This window comes from Penaeus japonicus, unplaced genomic scaffold, assembly GCF_977035675.1.
Source record: "Penaeus japonicus unplaced genomic scaffold, GWHDUDI00000001_assembly GWHDUDI00000015, whole genome shotgun sequence".
Classification (NCBI taxonomy): domain Eukaryota; kingdom Metazoa; phylum Arthropoda; class Malacostraca; order Decapoda; family Penaeidae; genus Penaeus; species Penaeus japonicus.
The window spans coordinates 30806062-30820690 of record NW_028234417.1 but is presented as its reverse complement, the minus strand read 5'-3'; the positions used below and the strand labels follow the sequence as shown (position 1 = coordinate 30820690).

Genomic DNA, 14629 nt, shown 5'->3' with positions numbered 1-14629 from the left:
GACCCGAGGGCGCAAGACGTAATAACAGTCACACGACACCGCAGGCGTCGCGGAGCTGCGCCAGCTAGTACAGTCTCTGAGCTGTAGCTCCTTTATAGTTTTGTATGTTTTATATAAATTTATCAAAATATATATTATACTACATCACTAACTACACAGTACAATATCAAGTGAAATAATATCCAAATCTCAATCGAATAACACACACAACTCTCCCAACAACCACCTCACACAACTTCACACACACCCACTCTCCCACACTCACACAAACTCAAACACCACAACAATCAAACCACACACAACACTCAACCACACCCCCACCAACACACACAAACACACCACTCACCCCCACACACACCACACACACACACAACACAACACACACACACAAAACTCACACACACACAACACACACCACACACACCAACCCCACACACCCCAAACAAACACACAACACCCACAACACACACCCACACACAACACACCACACACACAAACACACCACACACCCACAACACACACCCACCCGCACACACACACACACACACACACAAACACGGACACCCACACACCACCCACACACACACAAACACACCACCCACCACACACACACACACACACACACATACACACATACTCACACACAACACACAACACACACACCATCACACACTCACACAACACAAACACCACACACACCCACACACACAACACACACACACACACATACACACTCACAACAACACACACAACACCAACACACATCACATACATACATACCACACCACTCAACACCCAACAACACCCACAAACTCACACAACACACACAACACACACAACACACACACACACAATAACACACACACACACACAACACAAACATACACACACAAACACAACACCACACACAAACACACACATCACATACACACGCACATACACACACACACACAACAACACACAACAACAAATACACACATACACATATAACCACACACCCCCACAAACTTACAACAATCCACAAACCCCACACACGCACCAAACACACACATCACAACACACACCCACCACACAACAACACACACACCCACAACACACATATATATATATATATATACTATATAATATTATATTATAATATATTTAATATATAATATATTATATATATTATATCTACCACAACACACACACACACACAAACACACACACAAACACAAAACACACCCACACACACACAAACACATAATATACACACATCTATATATATTACACATCTATTATATATATACATAATCCCACACACACCCACCCCACACACACACAACACCACACACACACACACTACACCACACACACACACTAACACACACAAAACACACACTACACACACACACAAAAACACACACACCCAACACATATTATTATATATCACACATAACACATATTTATCCCACAAAACATATTATATACATATACACACACACACACACACAAAACCCACACACAACACACACACAAACACACCACACACAACACAACACAACACACAACAACAACCCAACCCACCCCACAACACACACCACACACACACAACACACACCAGTCACACACAAAAACACAAACAAACACACACACACACAAAAACACACACAAACACACAATTTAAATACATACACACACACACACACATTCAACACCCCCACACACACACACACACACCCACAGCATAACACACACACACAACACCACACCACACCACACAACACACACACACACCCCCACACACCAACACACCACACACACAACACACACACCACACACACACACATCACACACACGCCCACACACACATCACACACACCCCCACACACACACCACACACACCACAACCACACACACACACACCACAACCACATAACACACACACCCACACACACACACACACGAACACACTCCTCCACACAACACACACACCCACACACAACCATCCACAATCACACACACCAACACACACACACAACACACACACACACAACACACACCCACACACACACACCACACACACACGCACACAACACACACACAACACCCACACACACACACAACAACACAACCACCACACACACAACACCTAACATACACCCCACACACACACACAACACACAACACACACACAACAACACACACAACAATACACACACACACCTACACACAACTCACACACACATAAAACACACACAACACCCACAACACACACCAACACACACACACAATCACACACTCACCTATATCTATATATATATATATAAATATAAATATTATATATATATATATATATCTAATATATATATTATTACATATATATATATATATATATATATTATTTATATATATATAAAATAACCTAACACACATTCACATACACACACACACACCCACACACAACAAACACACTCACACAAAGACACCCACACAACAAATACACACTCACACACACACACATTACACACACACCCCTTACACACACACACACAATACACACACACCACACACACACACAACAACACACACACACACACAAACACACAAACACATACACACACACACACACACCACACAAAAAACACACAAAACACTCCCCATATTACATATAAACACACACACACCCACACACACCCCCACACAAACACACAACCACCCCCACACACACACACACACACACCACACACACAATACATACATACACAACCCCCCACACATACATACCTATCACACCACACACATCCCCACACTCACACACACATACACCAACACACACACACACATACACAACCACACACACACACACACACACACACCCACACACACACACACCACCACCACACACAAAACCTAACACACAACACACACACACCACACCACACACACACACACAACACCACACCCCACACACACACACCAAACCCACACAACAACACACACACACTCACACACACACACACCCACTTATTATTATGTAAATAATTCTTCCAGCATGTCATGTAATGGATCTGATTTTAGTGTTTCATGCTTCACTTATTCCCTCCAATATATTCTTTCACTCTAGTGCAATGATGTTTTCTCAATTTGTGGATTTTCCTGTTTTAGGGGAATGCTCTCTCTATTCTCTCAGAAAATGTTTTTATTTTGACTGAATATCTTTTTTTTCATTGTAATGAACTGGTTTTATTAGCATATCTCTACGGTATTTGTAGGTTTTGATAGACCATAACATAACTCCTGTATTATCATTGTTGCATTAACTTTATTCATGGTCATGTTACCCACACTTTATTTAGGTTTGCATTGGTATTTTCTTTCTGTATCCGAGTTTTAAATAGGCATTTCTTACTTTAGTTTTGCCTGAATAACTCTAAGGGACATTTTCTGCTACTAATGCATTTCTATACTTTATTTTGTGTTTCCTTATGTGTGTACGTTTGTGTGTGTGATCCTTATCCAAATGGCAGGTTAAGTTTTAAATTTTGTAATCAAGTAAAGAAAAGAAAAAACATTGATATGAATTATCATATAAAAGATTAGGTGTGCTATTTTGGCAGGCTGAAAAAATAGTTGATGTGCATTAGTCAATATTATGTAAACCTAAAAAAATCAAATGTTTTCCATATTTGTTTCTGGATATGGAGAATTATGCAATCTTTCCAATTATAGCATATTTTAAATTTTCAGTATATTTACAGAATTTAAACAGCAATTATTACAGCTTATTAAAGTTTGGATATTATTATTTATTCTTTTATATGGAGTACCTAGTTTTCTGCTATGTGAAAAAGTGTCCACACTATGCCTCAGAAGTAATTTTTACATTCTTTTTATATGGCATGTGCAGGAATTGAGTTCTCTCACATTCTTAGTGTAAAACATTTCAATAAGTTTGAAGAACAATTTGACTTTTTCTCTACAATTAGTTTGTGTCTGTGTTCCATGTATCTATCCACAAATATTTATTGATTTGATTTTTTTTTAGATATATTTGCACTTTAGTAAAGGATACTAAGAATAAAACAACAAAGTCATTTATATAACCATATGATTTCTGATACAGTTTTGTCATGGCATATATGTGTGCTTGGACTAAAAGTGAAAGCCTTTCTTTCAACCTTTTTTCCTACTTTGCATTGAGCAAATAATACAAACAATAAAAATATACAAACCATGGCATTTCTTCACAACTCTCATATAACTGTCAAATATTCCTTTCAACCTGATCATCCTCATAAATACCAGGTGATTATAAATATACATATAAACTTGGCATCCATTAAAAAAGAAAATAAAAAACAACAAAAGAGAACAGGCAGAGAATACAATTCAGGTAACAATAAACGGCCTATGCTTGTCAATATCAGCTCTTCTCAGCATCGTCACCTTTGTCTACAATCTCTTTGCTTTCTGAAGAGTTTTCCTCACTCTTGTTACTTGAATTGTTAGTTGCCTCTTTATCTACTTCAGAATCATCACAGTCATTTTCCTCGTCCTTGCCCACCGCTCCCTTTCTTGCTGGGATGGTTTTCAGGAAAGCTTCCTTCCATGAACCCCCTTCGGTGACTCCAAGGATGATGCGGAACACGTGGTCGATGGTTAACACTTTCCGCGTCTTCATCTCAATGAATTCATCTATTGGGAGCCTCCCATGAGCAATACCTTTCTCCTCAGCCAACTTAAGGCACAATCCTTTATGCACATTGTGGTCTACCAAGCCTCCAATAACATAAACTTTATTCTCATCAACTGTAGTAATCACATTCTTTGATTCACTTGAGAGGTAAACTAAGTCTTCTTTTGGGAAAATATCCATATAATTCTCTTTTTTAAAGTACACGTCCCAGTGTTCGTATCCGTTCTGTTTGGACATGACCTCTGCACATTTCCCCTCAAAGCTCGTGACATAGAGTTGCATGGGGCTACTGACTCTCCGATTGGCACTATAACAACGGCTAACTTGTTTAACACACTGAGACAAATGCTTCTCAATCATGAGGTCATCAAAGGACATATCGACGACGACTCGCTGCTTGCACGAACTAGTTGCCATGGTCATCTGCTTCAACTTCTTCCTGATGTTGCCACAGGGCTCTCCGGCCGCCCTCTTCTCCACCAATCTCTTCTTCAACTTCTCCCGCTCCCTCTTTCTTCTCTCTGCTTTCGTGTCATTCCACTTCTGTTTTTTAAGGAGCTTCTTCTTCTGTCTCTTGGACAAGGCCTGAGTTTCTCCTCCATTGGCACTCTCCTTCGGAACAGATTCAGGTTTAGTGTCGTTGTTGTTGACGCTGCTGTTTTCAACAACTGAGGGAGTTCTGTTGTCAAGAATCACATCCTCTGCATGAACACCATTGATAGTTTCTGTTGATTCCATTGTGCTGGCAAACGAACCTGAAACAGAAGATATGAATTTTAAAATAAGGTAATATAGCCATTCTTTTGCCTTTATATATTTATAATAGAAGAATGTACAACATAGCTCATCAGAGTAGAAAAAAAATCTTTATCTTTAAATTTTCAAATATGAAACTGGGATCGGAATGCCTTTATACAATAACCTTTACTAAAAAAATAAAATAAAATAAAAAATAGATATAGCTAGATACATAAACATAACCTAAAAAATAAACAAATAATCAAGTGAACTTGCATGAAAATAATAATTTTCTTTGTTAAACTGAAAATTTGGAATGTAAGGCTTAGGACATTGAACTTCAACATTTGCAAAGCTATATTTCTCTTATGAAGGAGGAAGAGCAATCAAAGTTGGCTCCTCCATGGTCCTTTCATAATAACTTTTGATATTTTGATGTATTCTTTTTCATTACCTGAGAAAATATAAACTACTATACCCATAGATCTTTTCTGAAAACAAATTTCACTTTAAACCATATCCTTGTGAAGATACAAAGAATGAACAATATGGACTTATACACAAAACAAAATCACGTTCACTGCTAAATAGCTTGACCTCAGTGTGTGATGGTCGGCAGTGTAGTCGAACCTCAAAATGGACACACAGGGGCTCCTCTCCAGCCATAACCAGTCAACAAGTATATTCTATCAAGATAGCTTTTGAAGATTTCCTAAACAATTTATAATCATCCGACAAGGAAGCCGTTCAAAATCTCTCTTGACCGAACGTGTCCAGGATAGGTTTATTGACCTTTGCCCGCATGCAAGGCAGTGAGGCCACGACCTAGCTCTATTCTGGATTGCAATATCTATATATAAATGTATATATACATAATATCCCTTGACTGTCAATATCTGAACTCCCAATACGTACAATGAGGGTAATTACTCATCTCTCTTTCACTCATTCAACAAGTAACAGAGTAAATAAATCGCACAAGACTGAGATAAAACTGACGACCTGAAAAGCCATAAGAAAATAAGAATATAAGAGAGACATTAAATCCCTTTTAAATCAATTAGGGTATTAGTCGAACTTTGTGAATTATCTAGTGGCTGAATTAATTAGCTGCATTAATCATTAGTTTATTTGGGGTTGAGATAGAAGGGAGAACACGAACAATATACCCAATATTTTTATGACTAATTTTTAATGAAAATGGTAGACACTTGTTATAATTTTTCCAACTCCGCCATTTATGGAATGATCGAACAGAATAAAAGGCTTGATACAAACAAAAAAACAATGAACGACTTTCATATATACTAAATAAATTACGGAAAAAAACAATAGACGTATGCATTTTTTCCCCTCTTCATATGTCCCTTTTATCACCCTGTCTCTCTTCTCCTCTCGGCCAAATCTCACCTTCTCCTTCTCTTTCTTAGTCAGATATGGACGCTCCTAGACGCAACCAGGCGTTAAAAGGCACGAATGGCTTAGATGATTGGACATTCTCGCAACATATCGAGTTCTTCACGTGTTCGTGTGGCGTTCGTCTAAGGATCGTGTGTGTATCCGCGTGAATCCGCATGCACATGGAACTGGCGACGGATTGTCATTTTTGTTTATCACGGTTATCAGGGAAATTTAGCATTATATATTAAATTTCTACTTTGCTACACCCTTGGAAAATACGTCTCCTAGTGTATGTCGATACACATATATGTGCATATTTATGCATACATACATACATACATACATATATATATATATATATATATATATATATATATATATATATATATATATATATATATATATATATATATACATATATATATACAATTTATATATATACATATATATATGTATGTATATATATACATATATATATATATATATATACATATATATGTACATATAAATATATATATATATATATATATATACATATATACATATATATACATATGCATGCATATATTTTCACACATATATCATACATACACACACACACACACACACACACACACACACACACACACACACACACACACACACACACACACATATATATATATATATATATATATATATATATATATATATATATATATATATATATATATATACTACTCAGTTATTCTTGTCGGTTCTGCAACAGATGCCACAGGTCCTGAGGTAAAAGTCTACGTGTTGGACACATTACGGGTTCCAAGAATATCCAGAGGTTAGCACTAAAAATTGCTTATGCTTCCTAAAGTTCATTATCTTCAAAATGCTGTCTGTAGTTTTATACAGCTGTTAGCAAGACCTGAGTCATGTGGTGGCGGGGGCTTGTTTTATTATTTTCGTAGGTGTATTTTCTGATAGTGCTTTCATAGGTGTGAACATATCTCTGGTACTATAATGTCTCCGAAGACGTGGTGGAGTACATAATTAACAACTGGTTACTGAAATTATTCTCCCAGTATGTACAGGAGCAGAATTTTTTTGGTACGTGACTGGTTTCTCAAAATACTTCGGTTTTGAATGTGTTCTTAAATTAATTTATTGGAAAATTACGTGTGATTATGTTTTTTTCTTAGGCAATCACATATTCACTTAATTATTACCATTACTAATTACTAGCTGCAACTAACTGTATGTAACGCTAGTTATTATCGCAATGATTAAAAAAAAAATGTAAAGGTAGCAGCTAATCATTTAGAATTTCCTTATGATAGTAACTAGTTCCTTTCAGCACTAGATCATAGATTCAATGATTGAATATGTATAATATACATATTATACATGTGTCTACTCCATATCTATAATATGTATGTATGTATAAGTTGATAAACCATGCATTTCTCTTTAACCTTCCTGGTACGTTTAGTCTGGGTACGGGACCAACACTGAAAAACTTCAAGGGGCACATTGAAACCAAAGGTGAGTGTTGACATTCTCTGAATTGTCTGTTGTGTTTTCCACTTGGTTCATGCTAAAATATTGATTAACCCGTTGGATGCGGGGGTAGAATTGCTTGTTCTAGTCTCAAGACGGGCACTAGCGCCACCTTCGCGGTACTTTAGACTGGTTTTATTTTAGATCGAGGGAGCAACATATCACAGACTTTCGCTTTTTCTTTTATTCACTCTTGTAATACAGGTCTTTTTTGCGTTCGTCATTTTATGATTTTACTATATCGTGAGGCTTATTTGACAGGCTTTATCAGTGTTGTAATAGACTAAAAATAGGTAGATATTCATAATAGTGCTGCGTTGCTCATTACTACGAATCTGGCATCGATGGATTTTCTCTCACCTTCTACTATTCAGATGGCAGGAAAACCCCATTATGCACAAAATAAATGTATTAGAAAATGAGACAACACTTTCGAAATCCACCTGGATTTCATCTCCAGGTCTGAGGATAAAGGGAGACGCAGGGATGTAAGAGGATAAGGGGGAAGCAACTACCCAAATATATAGTCAGTTTGACCCGCCACTCGACCCCTATAACCCGCAACCTTGGTCTCGATACCAGGAAAGAGCATGAAGGAGACCAGGGAAATTGCGGGGTAAAATAGGGATAATAATATGAAATTACACATACATATGTCACACAAACACTATAATGCCACCTGCATCCCACAATACCCTGCGATTCCCCCTTGAGTGGCGTATCGTGTCCACAGTGATCCGCGGTTGCCTACGTCGTGCCAATTGCGTGGACCTCGAAATGATCTTAAATAACATCGTGACCCAATGACCTACCTAAGTTAACCTTGGCTAGGTGTCAGTCTGCCCTAGCGTTGCGCAGCTCCATGAGAGACTCAGGAGTAAGGGGCACGAAATGCTCCGATTAGGGGGGGTACAGGCGAAGCCTCCTTTGGCCAAGGCATCCAGAGGGGGGAGGGGGAGGCGAAGCCCCCGTTGGCTATGACAAGCATCAACTTTACATAAAGTGAGGTGGTTAGTTAATATGAGTGTATTCTTGGCTTATATATGTGCTTATTGCTTATTATTATCATTTTACCCCGCAACTTCCCTGATCTTCATGCCCTTCCCCGTCTATCGGGACCAAGATTGCGGGTTCTAGGGATCGAATCGCGGATCACACTCACATCTAAATAGGTGAACGGAATCCATCGATACCAGTTTCATTAGCGACGGGACACTCTCCTCCCTCTGCACCGTTAACCGTTTTAAAAAAAGGAAATTTTCTTTCTTTCAAGTAAACTTTTACGAAAGAAAAAACCCCAACGACAAATAACGAAGAAATCGTGATGCCTTTGTGATTTGAAAGTAATCCTAATTTTGTATTATAAGGCAAATAGAGATCCTAAAAACCAAAAAAAAATCAACTTTAGAACTGCTTTGCATTATTTCAACTACAAAACACTATTGCAACTGTGTTATGACGTCACAACACCTGTCTGCCGAGGTTTAATGAATTCCTTTTTAAGCTCTTAGTGTTCCTTGGATGTTTCCGATATCTCCGGCTCCGAGGACCTTGAATGTAGACACTAATATGGATGTTTATCCATCTTTCTGTAAATCTATTGTGTTGTTTATGTAGTGGTTGTCCCTATGGAAGACACCTGTTACTCTTTTTGTTACATTCATTATGAGATACAAAGTGTTTGTGTCCTTGGGTGGCATGGTTCCGAATTCTTATTTACTTGTGTAATTGCCCACTCATCTGCACAGAGAAACTTTCAGATGAAAAGAGGTTTAATATGCTTGAACAGACACTCTCTCACTCACTCTACATTTGCTGAGTACTCTATTTACATGGTATTTAGATGTCAAAATTATTTTCAGAGTCATGAAAGCTCTCACCTTTACTAAAAACCATAATTGTAATATACCAAAACCATGGCACCTTTCAAATTAAAAAGATTTTTTTCTATCAATCTATCACAGCATCTACAAAGAATTTACCCCATTTTAAAAACTTATCTCTAAAAAGAGAGAAAAACAGGTGGTAAAAGGAAAACACGACAAGAATAATCATATATTTATTCGGACTAATACAACTATTACTTTTCCCACGCTAATCGGCTTTCGTGTTGCAGCAAGACATGGATATCACAGCTTGGTATCATTTCAGGTATGTGAAGAAAACTGACTATGGGTCTCCAATGATGGGCTTGAATGCGATGTCAACAGTGTGAATTTGTTTGAGGTTAGAGGTGTTCCTTGCAATATAATGTTCAGCTTGTTTGCTCTTCTTTTGCACGATGTGAGTTTGTGAGTTTGTGAGACATGCATCTTTGTGGTGAGCTTGTATTGGGTCTATACTGATGTAGCTTGTACGCTTTTCCACTTGTTATAACAACAAATCAACTTTTTTAATAGGTCTATTCACATGTACATGTTCTTTTTTTCTTGATAAATTATTGAGTATCATAGTTTTGTGAAAATTGTAAACATTATTATTTACTGATTTCAATTGATCTTTATAGATTTTGTATATGCATATATATTCTTTAAATTATTGTTAAAAATTTTGAATCATAATTATTCTTAGCAAGACATTATGATACATCTTTCGTTAAATTATTTATTTTCATTAAGAAAATTCATGAACTATTCCCCTACACATTTCTAAAAACACACTTTCACATACTAAGCAGCCAATGTTGGCAAGTACACATATCTAGTTCCACTTTATGCTTACCTAGTATACATAATTGGCTTGTCTTTTATTCAGACATATAGAATACTGTATGCCTTTTCCAACATAATACTACTAAGTATAATACATAGCTTCCCGTACAACCGTAGTCATATAGTTCATTAACCGTTCACTTTATTTGTGAGGGTATGAGGAAGGAAAAAGAAGAAAATAAGAAAGAAGAAGAAAAGCTAATGTTACAGTTAGCCGTATCAAAACTTCAACTTGAAGCTATTGAATGTAGTATTTACATTTTATCTTTAATTTACCAAGTGATGTGAAAAACAAATTATGGGAAATTATATATCTGTCAAAACATTAACACCATTCTTCAAAATAATAACACTGCAGCACTATAACATGCTGATAAAACAGTGTTCTTTTTATACTACTTTATACAAGAAAAAAAAAGAAAAAAGAAAAAAAGATAAAGAGCTGTCATAACTTGTGCTTGTCAGCATATCATAACACAAACTTATAAAAAAAAAAAAAGTTAAGTTAAAAAGTTAAAATAACGATGATGGACATGAAGCCAATTTCTCAAATCAACTTCATTTAGTTGTACTCCCCATATGATCATTAGTTCCAAGTAAATGCTGTGCAAAGGTGACCCTGCAGCCACAGCTTGCAGGTGGTGATAAGAGCCACAGTCAACACTTGTTACCCTGTGATAGCTTGAGAATAGGTTCCTTATCTCTTTAAAGATATGTTGCTGAAATGTGTTAATATTTCCCCAGACCACTAAGTTATTTCCTTTGTATTCCTCTTCTCCAAGGTGAAAATTTCTAAGATGAGCATCTGGAAAAATAAATAAAAAGTTACTCTTCATATATCAAAACATGCAGAGATACCATAAATCAGGTGTGTACCCTGGTATGGTGCATATATATGACATCACAGAAAAAAATATCACTCGCACTCACACACACACACACACATATATAACAGCATCACAACCTTATGAACTTACAATATTTCTTTTAGTTTATGAGCAGACAAGCAGAATCATCAATTTACTCATAGAGCTTGAGGAAGTTGGCGTGGAATTCACGGAACTTCTCGAGCATGACCTTGAGTTTGTCAGGCTGCGGCAAGATAGTGGTTCTGGAAAGGAGAGAGAAAAGGTGGTGATTACACTCGTGTTTAGTTTCAGGAGCATTACTAATGTTCTCTTTGTTCTTGTGTATTAGACTGTCACATACACAAATGAAATAGTCATGCATGCTTATATGCCTCTGACATTAAAAAGTATTAATAGAGCAGTATGATAAGAATGATACAAACAGCAAACAAAGAGAAGGTTCTAGGACAGAATGTTATGGGTACAGTGTGTGGTGGAGAGTATGAGGCAACAATACGTCCATTCTGGATGTGGATAGTCTGTCGCTGACTTTGCAGATAACAAGTGTTGGAATGTTATGTAAATTTCATATCTTAAAAGCTTAGCTTGAATATGTCATCTCCAAACCCATGATGAGAACTTACAAAGACCTTGATCATCAGCATTAGCAGTGAAGATCACAATACACTCATTTTCATGGTAAAAAAAAAAAAAGGATTCTACACATCTGCTCAATGCTGTACTCATCTGAATGTCCTCTTAATCAATTCTTGAATAAATTTTTCAGAATCTTAAAAAATATAATGTAACTTACTGATACTGAGAATATGCACATATCCCTCAATAACTTTTGTTTATAATTCTTTCTACACAAATGGCCCCAAAAGTGCTTAATCACTAAGAACTTAATAACTAGGTCTACCTGACCTCATCTGCTTATCCCATTGCTTTAATTTTCAGGTAAAGGTTTTCGTTCTCTCACTTTTTTTCGCAATTAATGTTATCATTAATAATAATTATATTATCATTATAAAGTTAATAAAAATAATAATAGTAATAAGATAAAAAAAAAAAATCTTGGAAATTCAATGAATGGGGTAGGCCTTGTAACTGACTCCCTGCTGACAAAACCCCTGTGAAGCCATCACTATGTATGAAATAAAACAATATTATTTTCCGTATTCAATCATAAGAATACCTGAAATGATAGGTTCCTGGTCGCTGGCCAAAGCCTGAGCCTGGGACAATGCAGATGCCTGTGTTCTCTAGAAGCTGGAATGCATAAAAAACATCTGCAGCCTGACCTGCATTCTTGGCAGCCTCAATTGCCTTTTCTGGCAAAGTGATCTGCAACAATGAAAGAAATAGAATTATTTTAAATAAATCATCAACTATACCATCATTAGAGGTAACCCAACATGTTATAAATGGTTTATATTCAATCTGACATAAATGCAGAGTGAAACAATAAAGCAATGCACAAATACCTGTGGGAAGGCATACATTGCCCCCTGAACTGTATTACAAGTCATTCCGGACACGGAGTTGAAAGTTTCCGCAACCATCTTCGCCCGTTCCGCCAGAGAACTCAGAATACCTTCCTTTTCCTTCATGAATGACTCGTAGGAAGGCTCTCCTTCCCGAGGAGGGTTGACTACACACTCCATTACAGCCTGTGGGGGTATGGTTGCTGTATTAAATTTAGAGTAGGTAAATAAAATTGGAATTATATCATAGAGGTAAAGAATGGCTAGACATTTATGGACTTAGATATACAAAAATTAAATCTACCAGGTTGTATCTGCCACAATCATAAGATAAAAAGAGAAAAATATACACACCCCATTACTTCATTAAGACATATACAACAATATCATTACACATCCAAGTACACTTTACCTGGCCCAAAGTTGTGGGACAGAGCTTGGCTGAAATACTCTTTAGGTACATGGCCTTGACACTTGGGTCCAAATTAATGATTTCTGCATAGCCTCCTCGCAGTCCGCATTCACCCATGTATCCTGCATAGTTTGGGAAAGAGTTGTGTATCAGTGGAAAATAATAATAACTGGGAGAATTCAAAATATCTAAAATCAAATAAACATATTCATGAGAATCATCATCTACAGACATACAAGAACATGGTGAAAAGCTTAGTTTAAACATTCACACACAAACCGCACTATCCTTGTTGAGACGGTGACTCACCTTTGGAGCAAGACATGAACGATGCAAGCTCCATCTTGCTGTAGGGCTCACCCATCTCCATCAGCACCTTCTTGAATGAGTGGAATTTGCTTCCCTCTGCATACACATTATCCTGATACACCTGGAAAGTTAGATCACTGGTTAATGGTAAGTCTATTAATGGAAACAAATAACATGTTCTCAGAATGACAGTAAGTTAATAATTAACAACATTTCCCTTTTAATCTGTACCTCATCAGCAAACAGGAAGAGGTTCCTCTCATGGGCAAACTTGATGATTCCTTCAATATTTTCTCTTGAAAGCACATTTCCTGTCAGAAAACAGATGATGCATAACAAAAAAGCTTACACATAGATTGATTCATAAAACCTACTCCTCAAGAAATATAAGGTATACATTAATCAACTCATAAAACCTATTCCTCAATATATAGTGTAAAAAAATATCAGAAAAGCTTTATAAAGCCCTAAGACTATGCCTTCACTGAAATAACCAGACAAAAAATGGGAGTGAA

General features: G+C 36.8%; 2 protein-coding genes across 3 annotated transcripts in view; both read right to left on the bottom strand.

Annotated features, from left to right (window-relative positions):
* Positions 1-4073: 4073 nt before the first annotated feature.
* On the bottom strand, positions 4074-6971 carry LOC122249887 (tRNA methyltransferase 10 homolog A). Its single transcript, XM_043011066.2, has 2 exons — positions 6827-6971; positions 4074-5433 (listed from the first exon to the last, which is right to left on the bottom strand). The coding sequence occupies exon 2, from the start codon at positions 5414-5416 to the stop codon at positions 4406-4408; it is 1011 nt and encodes a 336-aa protein (XP_042867000.2). The 5' UTR covers positions 5417-5433; positions 6827-6971; the 3' UTR covers positions 4074-4405.
* Positions 6972-10393: 3422 nt separating this feature from the next.
* Positions 10394-14629, bottom strand: part of LOC122249893 (alanine aminotransferase 1) — a 40600-nt gene continuing 36364 nt past the window's right edge. For both annotated transcript variants that reach the window (XM_043011074.2, XM_086544772.1), the window contains 7 exons: positions 14346-14425; positions 14115-14235; positions 13806-13927; positions 13394-13579; positions 13105-13253; positions 12036-12169; positions 10394-11863 (listed from right to left, as the gene is read on the bottom strand). In XM_043011074.2, the coding sequence (XP_042867008.2) occupies positions 12079-12169; positions 13105-13253; positions 13394-13579; positions 13806-13927; positions 14115-14235; positions 14346-14425 (749 nt within the window). In that variant the 3' untranslated portion in view covers positions 10394-11863; positions 12036-12078. The remainder of the gene's footprint in view (positions 11864-12035; positions 12170-13104; positions 13254-13393; positions 13580-13805; positions 13928-14114; positions 14236-14345; positions 14426-14629) is intronic.